This window comes from Rhineura floridana, chromosome 1 (genome assembly GCF_030035675.1).
Source record: "Rhineura floridana isolate rRhiFlo1 chromosome 1, rRhiFlo1.hap2, whole genome shotgun sequence".
Lineage (NCBI taxonomy): Eukaryota > Metazoa > Chordata > Lepidosauria > Squamata > Rhineuridae > Rhineura > Rhineura floridana.
Genome location: NC_084480.1, coordinates 149,042,586 through 149,052,817, shown reverse-complemented (window position 1 = coordinate 149,052,817; position 10,232 = coordinate 149,042,586). Strand labels below are relative to the sequence as shown.

The 10,232-nt window shown below is 44.2% G+C and overlaps 1 protein-coding gene across 2 annotated transcripts in view; it reads left to right on the top strand.

Annotated features, from left to right (window-relative positions):
* The first annotated feature begins 149 nt into the window (after positions 1-149).
* ENO2 (enolase 2) overlaps positions 150-10,232 on the top strand; it is a 29,158-nt gene continuing 19,075 nt past the window's right edge. For both annotated transcript variants that reach the window (XM_061624619.1, XM_061624706.1), the window contains exons 1-2: positions 150-254; positions 9,003-9,104. Coding sequence is in view for 1 of the 2 variants with exons in the window: in XM_061624706.1 (XP_061480690.1) it covers positions 9,020-9,104 (85 nt within the window). In the remaining variant the exon portion in view is untranslated. The remainder of the gene's footprint in view (positions 255-9,002; positions 9,105-10,232) is intronic.

Sequence of the window (10,232 nt, the reverse complement as noted above, 5' to 3'; positions counted from 1 at the left end):
CCTTCTCCCTTTCTCTCCATCCTCTACGTGCTGTTTGCAAAGCTCCCTTGAAATCCTGACTCATCGCAGCTCTGGGTCACATGCTACCATCCAGGCCCTATCAGGGGCGGCTCCATCCCAGCGTTGCTGCTTTTGCTGTTGCTGCTCCTGCCACTGGCTCAGAGGACGTATCAAGTCCCGTAGCCTTGCTCTCACCATCTAACTCTTCTTAGCGGTGCTGCCTTGGCTAGCCTTCCTACTGCTGCTCTAGGAAGGTAAGTGGCTTCCCCCTCTCCCTCGGCTAAGCCCTGGTTCTCAGATTCCTCCATAAGAGGTGTCTCAAAATACTCTCTGTAGCCCACCTCCAATTTGTATGTTGACTTTCTCTGTCTATCCTCCACCCCTTCTTCATATTGGTATCGATTGGCTTTTGAGCTTCTTGCCCCACGTTTGGCTCCTGCAGAATCCCCTCTCTGTGGGCATTATGCTGGAGACATCTAACCAATGCACTGGAGGAGCAGGGCACTGATAAGGGGGATAAGAGGGAAGTCTGGCAAGCACGGGACTTTATGACCCCCGGGAGCAAGCTGTGTTTTCCCATGATGGCCTGCAAATTGCACAAGCAGTTGTGTGGTGTGGTTGCATCCATGCCAACTGTCGCTGCCCAAAGAGTGAAAAGTCATCATAAGGTGGATGCTTGTGCTCCACTTCAGTACACTGAAGGGAAAGCAGAGGAAGACAGACAAGCCCTCACTGCACCATCTTAGGACTGCAGGGTGCTTCCGAGGCTAGTGCCCTGGGGGCACCTAGGAGACATGAAGAAGATGCAGGCTGGAGTGGATATTACTGGAGGCAGTGCCTGACCTGGACAGACTAGAGCTGTAGTGCATGCAAAAGAAACCAGCATGCCACAGCACCTTGTACATTCTTGATCCCAGTAGCTGCCTTTGGGTTCCCAGCTGCAGGTCTCACATCCCGTCCTTTATCACTGCTTATCTGGCCGTGACCTCCTTAGAGGACAGTGTTATCGCCTCTGCTTTCCCCCCACTTTTGGCTTGAAAAATAGTTGGGGAAGGAGGGGGATTAGGAAAGAGAGACGAAGAATTAGTAGTGAAAGTGGGAAGACAGGGACGAAGCCTAAAAAAGTCCTCCTGCCTTTGAAGCCAAGGACCCTTGGAAAGACTGGGCAAAAGCAGATCGGGCACAAAGCCAACAGCTTTATCTAATCTCTGTCAGAACAGGAATGAATCAAAGGCAAAGCGGGCGAAAGTGCTGATGAGCTCTGGGAATTGCAGTTTAGACTTTGCTGCAGAAATGTTGACACTGATGGAGTCTTCAGTATATACGCATGCAGACAAACGCATGTCTGGGCACTACAGAGAAAAAAGTTTCTCTGATGCAGGGGCAAGGATGTTTCTATGGCCCTGGATCTCAGCACTCCACGGAGAGTGCTTGTGGCATCTGACAGACTGCAAGCCATTTCAGCATGCAGAGCAGCTGTTGAAGCAGCTGATGGGGGACACCAACCCAGAAGGTGCTGAGGAAGATGGTGGGAGGGAAATACAGACCTGCGTAGGCTCCAGAGAATCCCAGCCTTGTTGGCTGGAATTGCTAGAGATTGGAGGCTTTTCCTGGCATGGTATCTGAAATTTTTGCAGATTTTGGCAATGAAAGGGAGACTAAAAGCTGCACTAGGCTTTATCTTGTACCTTTTCTCCTCTTCCTCAGGCTTTTGTCAGGCTCTATCTCCAGTTTCACTTCTCCCCCCCGCTTCCTACTGTGGTATTTTTGGCCTTCTCCATTCTGCCCCCCACTCTTCTGTAGCCTGCCCTTTACGTCACACACAATGCAGGTGGAGTGGTGTCCATAAATCTCTTTCTGGCACAGCATAAGGTCAACATGGCATTGCCATTCTTACTTGAATTCTTCTGTTCCAATTATTGCTGTTGCTAACCAAAGTGCTTAGCAACAATGAAGAAGGGGGAAACTGAGTAAGGAGACAAGTCAACCAATGGTTGGAAGGAGACCTTGCTGTAGGGGTGGGGGGATGATAGCTGGATTCTTCTGACCTTCCTCACCTGTTCTCAAGGCAATTAGCTGATCAGGATGCATTAGCCAATCTGAACAGTGCCTCTGCAAGCCAACAAGAAGACACAAATCAAATATTAAAATAAGAATATTCTGAAACCAGCGGGCAAACAATTTGCTCTCCCGGAAGACTGCATATCTGCCCTTGGAGCCAATAGAGTGTAAAGGTGACAGATCTGAGAATGATCTGAAAACACATAATACGGTTGTACTGCCGATGCTAAGCAAGTCTAGCCTTACCTGCTGCCTGGATGAGAATCTGCTTCAAAATTATATAGAAAGTACTCTGAGATCCTCGGAGGAAGAGCAATGGGTATGTTAAGAAAATTCAGTAATTTTCAGGAGCAAAAGGAGTACCTCCCTTAGCTCACCTGTGCACCAGTCCTGTTACTTAAGCACACAAATTATACAGATGAAATTGAGGTGGTGAAAATCTCAGTGCATGGGAGGACTTACCTGAAAATAAATCGCATTGAACTAAGTGGGATGTACTTCTGTGTATAGCGTTGCACTGTCTATGTGGCAAATATTTGCTGCCATGAGCTCCCTGGCAGAAACAAAAGTGGTAAGTAAACAGATACAAATAAATCAGCCTTCCTGAGGACAATGGCCTTCCATGAAGGAATCTTTCTTTTATTTTGTCCTTACTGGATATGCACTTCAGTTCATATTACCATTTTTTTTAATGACAAGGGCGACAAACAAGCTCTTACTCCCAGGTGAGTGTGTATAGGATTGCAGCCTTAAATGGCTAACCCATTGGGAAACCTCACTATACGGGGGAGAATAGCTCATTAAATATAATCTGCCCCCCTGCTCTGCCTGACGCCTTGGCATTAACACTGCACAAGCTGAGGAGGGAGGGGAAATGTACCTTTTCGTCAGTGATGCTGTTGGGAGGGCTGTTAGTATCCTGCCCATTCCATAGGTGCAGAAAAAAATGCAGGATGTGGGAGTAGGCACAGAATGGAGCTTTTAAGAGAGCATTGTAGTCATGAAGGTATGCTTGAAAACATAGTGGGCAGAGTCTTGGTGAACCTCAGGAGCCAAGAGTGTTGCTAAAGAAGATTTCTAGTAGTCATGGGCCCAGGCTTCAGTGCCATATCTTCTCGCCCCTCCTAGTGATTTGCAAAACAAGAACAAATGTTTATCATTTGCCACGATCATTGCAGAATACTATATTAGGGTCAAATCAGAAATTGTGCAGTATGCTCATTCTGCATAATTTATGCAGGTCCCAGAAATCAGTTTTCCTCGGCACAGGTTTTGGATTATGTGGGAACATAATTGTAAGGGACACCGGAAACTGCTTTATACTGAGTCAGGCCTGCCGGTGCATCTACCTCAGTGCTGTCTCTACACAGGTGAGTCTCCAGGTTTTCAGACAGGGAGGCTCTCCCAGCCCTTCCTGCAAATGCCGAGGACTGAACACAAGACAGAGTGCTACAGCCCTTTCCCTGTAATCTCGGAAGACGTCTGTAGCCCTCTCTCCACACCTTTGCAACCAAAGAGGATCCACGGCAACTTCCTCCGAGAAAGCAATTTGTACCCATAGCCTACTGCATGTTCATTTCACACAGGATGGCCACTTAACAAAGCACTAAAAAGAGGGAGTGCATTACAAGTACTGGCATGTGCTACTTTCTATAAATGCACATGTAGAAACAATTACTATAATTTAAATAGAAATAAAATACATTTCATCACAGTGGGGAAGATTGACCCATGTGCCTCCAGGAGTTGGTTGTTAATGTGCAGCTTCAAGGCCCCCCTCCCTGCTCTTCTTTCTTATGGTTCTTTATCTTTAAACTAGATTTGGACCAGACAGCCCTTCACACGGAGGACTCCTTCAAATAGAAGATCGTCCCTGTAGGAAACATGGGCACCCTAGTTTCTTACAAGAGACTGCAATGCAGGCATTCATTTTTTTATTATAATACACTTTGGGAGCCAAACTTTGCGGCAAAGGAGGGTATATAGATAGAAAAACAAACATGGGTTACATCAGCCAGTATCTAAGGGTGTGCTGTCTAAAGTACTACTACAAGTGGTCTTTTAACAGTGTCTTATATCCCCCTAATAGTGTAGACCAAGGTAAAAAACATCAGCACTGCTTTGCTTCTTCCACTATCATCTTGCTTCTTTCAAAACCAACACCAGCTGGGTTTTTTTAATTCCCTTTACATTTCATCCCAGAGTGAATGGAAACTGCTCTCTTCTTCCAGAATAGCACACTTTACAGATCTGTTCGGTATCAGTGATTTCATAGGCTCAAGGTTAGATTACCCGCTCAGAGCATGGGAGGTACTGAATAATATGTTATTGCTAGGGTTGCCGTATTCCTGTCCCACAAATCCAGGCAGACTAATTTGCATGCTATGCAGATTACTTGGTAATTATGTAAATTAAGCATATTAATTATATTGTCCAGTTGTTTTGTTTTTGTGCCTAGTAATTGCCACCAAAAACTGGGGGAGGATGTGAGGAATCTTTTTTTTTACTTATATTTTCAGCCTTAAACGCCTAGATTCTAGTTTCCCACACAATGGAATATTTATTAATTAAAAGGAATTATATCCTGCCCTTCCACTGTTACAAACACAGCTCAGGGCAGCTTGCAAACATCATAAAAACAATAAAAATACACAATCATTATAAAAACATAATAATACACAAAACAGAAACAAGCATAAAACAAGTCAATGCAGCCGTATAAAAATCCAGCATAAACAAAAAGCCAGCAAAGCATCAATCAAAAGCAATTTTTTAAAACAAATTGTTTATTGTAAACATTTTCAAATACGTGAAAGAAGGGGACATGATGTCCAACATTCAAAAGAAACAATTTCAATACAATTAGAAAATAAATAAATGTAATGACAATAATAAAGGGAAGGGTGAGTGGTAAGGAGGGAAGAAGAGGGAGGAGGGAAAAGAAGAAAGAGAAGAGAGAAAGATGAGAGAGAGTAATAGAAGAGAAGTTGGAAGAGAGATCAGAATAAGACACTGCTGAGGAGGAGGAGAGCTATATGAATGACATCTAAATTATAATATATCACTATTTAATTAGTATACATGACATATTAGTGACAATAAGAGGAGGTATGTTAGAGGGGTGATGGTTAATATGATTCTAGGATTTTTCAACCAATAACATCTCTCCATAGAGAGTAATGGGTGGAGGCAGGTCTCCAATTGTGTTCCTTTGGGTTATCTCATTTTCTTTGTTGTTGAGTGAGTTTCTCCACAAGGGCTGTTGCCCAAATTTGTTGGTACTGTGCCATTCTTTCATGAAGTCATGGTCAACCTGTTTCCAGTGGCATGCCACAATGATGCAAGCCACTATGAAAAAGGAGACTGGTAACTCTCTGAAGTGCAAAGCTTCGCTGTCTCCCTGGAATATTGAAAGAAGAGCTGCAAGTGGATTGGGTGTTATTTGTTGTTTTGTGATGAGTCCAATTTAATTAAAAGCAATATTGCGACCGAGAGGTTGTCTGCACTAACAATTAGGATATATGAAATGAACACACCACAACAACTTGTAACACAGATAGAAATAAAGATTTCAATATTATCAGTTCTGTCAATCATCTAAAGGGAGTAGTGTCTGAGCATGTGAGAAGTGTCTTTAGTACACTGATTCTCACATATCCAATCAGGGAGAGGGGAAACACAGCCTTCTATGATAAAGGCTAGAACTTATATTTATTTATAAAAATATTTGTATACTGCTATTTCATTAAAAACATCAAAGCTGTTTACAACATGTTTAAAACAACAATCATAGGGTTTTTTAAAAAAACATTAAAATACGATAAAAACAAAGGTCAACAGTTGCAAAAAAGCATGTTCTTAATTGCCTGCATAAGCCTGGCAAAACAGAAAGGTTTTCAGCAGGTGCTTAAAAGTTAAAACAGAAGGCGCCTGCTGAATCTCTGTTGGCAGAGCATTCCAGAGAACTAGGCCAATGACAATGAAGACTTGATTTTGTGTCAGTGTTAAATGAGCCTTGTCAACATGGGGGAGACTTGAGTGCTGGCACCTCTTTTTAAAAAAATAAAATAAAAAATGCAGTGAATTCTAGAGACCTAGCAAGCTGTGCTAGCATTAGACAAGGCAGCTTTTCCATTCCCATTGGTTTTAAGGGGGGGGGGAAGGTTACACCCCCCTCTGCGTGTGTATGTGTGTGTGTATATATATATATCTGGGAATCTGGAACACTTAATGGGATAAGTGGGCACCGGGTAGCATGGCTAGAACCCAGGTAAAACCTGGCTAACCGTGCAATATGGCAACCCTAGTTATTACCCATGTAAACACACATAAGACAGAAATACAACTGAAGTGGGAAATTAGCATGGAGACAAATGTGAACATGCAACAATCAGGGGAAGAGGTATGGAAGTTTTCCTAATCTCAGCTAAACTGTTTTGGCTTGCCTCAAAATTCTTTGGATTTTTTAAATTGACACCTCATTTTCAAAACATCTGGAGGGCACCAGGTTGGCAAAGGCTGACATACATTCTCTCATTAATCCGACAATAACCCAGTAAGGTAGGTTAGGAGTATTTTCCCCATGTTACAGCTGGAGGGGGACAAGTCACTTTCCCATGAGTTTGTGGCTGAGGTGGGATCTGAACTGTGGATTGCCAGCCTCACAGCTCACATTCTTCACCGCTACTGTGTCAGCTCTCTGGCAATGACATATAACTGTGGGAAATGTAATCCTTACCCACTGTCTATGGTGGGCGTCTGGTCAGAGGGACATGGACTCTGACAGCATTCACAGCAGCAAAGATGGGGAAGGAGGATATAGAGTTTGTGCACATGGACAACTTTCATGGGAGCACTTGGCTTCCCTGCAAGGCATTCTGATCGGGAGCAGGGCTCTCAAGCAGAGCTCAGGCCTCTGCCTGAAATTGTTGTGGGGCTGAACCCTACAGCTTAGCCCATAGGGTTAAGACTAGCTGTTGGAAGCCAGGGCATGCTATGTGTCTCTTGCACTGCTACTCTTTGTTCACAAACACATTTGGACCTCTTGGCTTTAGTTTCTCTGTGCATATATGCCCAGTGCGTTCCTTTCCCCCGAGAAACAACTAAATGCATGTGTGAAGAGGGTTTCCTTTGTGAAAGAATCTGTCCAGAGACATCCTAGCCTGCCTGCAGCAGAAATCCCATGAGCTGTGCTCCTTGAGAGAGGTAGCCAGGACTTCATTTGTGCCAAGGGCCACAAGGGCTCAGCTTCAGCGTCTCTTTTCAGTGCTAAAAACTCAGCTCTGGGACCTCTGAACTGATGGCCCTAGGGAGATGCAGAGTGCATTTCCCTCGGCCTTGAGTTATCAGAAAGAATCCCCGAACATCAGGGGTTGGGGGAAGGGCTTCTACACCAGAGGGTTCTAGGATATCTTTTTGTAGAAGAGATGGCAGACAGTCACTGGAATCTACTTTGGCTTGGCTAGCTCATCTGCATGACAGCTGCAAGACCAATATGTATGCATGCAGACTCACCAAATACACCCTGCTATATTGCAGCCACCTCCATGATCCTTTTATTAAGAAGCAGAGTTGATGAACCACAGTGGTGTGCAAATATATTTGGCCCAGTATATAATATACTTCGTGGTGACCTCACTTGTTTTTCTAGGGGCTGTCGCAAATGGAGCCAAAACAAGCGTCAGCAACGCACAAGAGGGAAATAGCGGCTCTCTCATCGCGACGCATTTAAACGTTTTTTTTTCCTTTTCTTTTGATAATGTTATTTGTCATTTAATTTTGAGAATTGCATTATTTTATTGATGTATGTAATTGCTACATTCGTGTTTTTGTAAGCCGCCTTGAGGGCCTTTTGGCCATAAGGCGGGGTATAAATTTAATAATAAATAAATAAATAAATAAATAATTGCCCAGTTCACACGTGATGCTAAGCCAAACCATGGATAAGTCTGAACACGTGAGTACGTGGATACTCAAAGGAAAAGTTGTGGTTGCTTCACTCCTCCCCTGGCCCAGCTGTGCTTCCTGGAGCTAAGCCATAGTTTGGCTTAGTATTATGTCTGAACCCAGGCTCAGTCCAGACAAACCACATATTGTAGCCATGGTTTGTTTGTTTTGTTATCACTCATGGTTTGTCTGGAGGAGACAAATCATTAGCCCAAGTTCTTATGAAACACTAAGCCAAGCCATGGCTTAACTATGGGCAGCATAGCAGCAGGAGGACCAGCAGAGGAGCAAGACAGCTGCGATTTTTCCTCTGAGTACCCACACACTCATGCAATTATGTTTAGCCATAGTTTGGCTCAGTGTTATGTGCAAACTGGGCCAATACACCGCATGTACATGTGCACTACATTACAGATTCACATGCAGTCTCACAGTTTGTGTTCTGATGGCACATGCATGCACAGAAATAGCAGCAGTAGCTCAACTGGATACTTTCTAGCCATATATCTTCTAATTCTGGCAACTGCACCAAGAGGGCAAAAATTCAGTAAAATTCTAGGTTGCTGGCAAACCCATTTCCAAGCCAAAAGCACTTTAATTAATTGATTGATCGTTACATTTATATCCCACCTTGCCTCCTAGAAGCTCAAGGTGGCATACATGGTTTTCCCCCTCCTCATTTTATTTTCACAATAACCCTGTGAAGTAGGCTAGGCTAAGAGATAGTGACTGGCCCAAGGTCCCCCAGTGAGATTCGTGGCTGAGAGGGGATTTGAACCCTCATCTTCCAAGTCCAATGCTCTCACCAGTGCACCATGTCAGCTAGCTCTGTTCTTTCTCCACACCCTCCTGAAGCTTTTCATTCAGTGCCATCCAATTTGAGGCCAAGTGGTCTTGTGACGAGGATATATGAGATCAGGGCATCAAGGATACAATCTATGTCCCACTTTCTCTCATTGGACTGTGCATCTGATGTTCTTTTTGTTCTCCTCCAGGAAAGACCAATCCCACCATGTGTATTGAGAAGATTCACGCTCGTGAGATCCTGGACTCCCGTGGGAATCCTACCGTTGAGGTGGATTTGTACACTGCTAAAGGTATGTACTGATACAACAGAAGCAAACTGTGGGCAGCTGGCATCTAATCTGCAGGCCAGTGCATTGTGCTAACAAGTTAGCTCAGTCCAAAGGCAGGAGGCGCCAAATGGGGATGGCCCAGGAGTGGAGCTATGCCTCTCTGTTGCTTCCTGTCCCTAGGAAATTTACCATAGAGCAAAAGCATCTAATTTTAGCTGTGCTCTGTGATGCATTCCCACTTTTGAAGCAGGAGACTATGGTAAAGGGAAGGGAAATGTGAGATATTTAGACTCTGTTCAGCACTGCTGTTCTTTTTAAGCAGGCAGCAATGCATGGGTATCATTCCCCATTCACATACCCCCATACATACATACATACATAGAGAGAGAGAGAGAGGCCTCAGGGTAGAGGTGCTGAGCGTAGCCCTCGAAACAATCACCTGCCTTGTTTCCATAGCTGCAGTACTGGTAATGTTAGATGTCTAAGAGACAAACAATAACGATGCTTTCATTCACATATATATTCAACCGCAAACGCCTAGGCTTGCCAAGGTTCTGGGATTAATCTGAAACTTTCCTCTCAGTCCCCAGGAAAGGAGCAAAATCTGAGGCTGGGAAGCCAAAAACAAGGGGGCAGGTTATTTTCTTCTTGGTTTGCTGTTCACTCTACCACCAATATCCATCAAACTTAACCCAGCCAGGCTGTTCCCCTGTCCATCCGATGCCATCCTCAGCCCCCACCAGGGAGCCAATAGGCTCCACCCCATCCCATAAGGCTCCACCCCTCAACCTGTAAAGCACCATCCTTTCGCTCCCAGGTTCCACCCCCTGAATATCAGTTTATGTGCCTAAGGAGACCTTGGCAACCTTATAAGCACTCACAGGGTAAGCCACAGTTTCATGAATTTCAGGAAGTGGTGAGCAGTTCCATGAACTCTGAATGACAAATTCACACATTTAAAGAGAATCTGAAGCTGAATTTTACACATGAACATTCCTTATGTTAGTTTAAATCAGTGCTCAATGTGAATGTTTGTCCAAGCTCTAGTAATTTGATGGGGGTAACTGTTATACTCTCATCAGTAGCTATAGCTCCCATAGAGAGAAATTATCCTAATGCAGCAAATCAGGATCCTCCTTGCAGAGATAT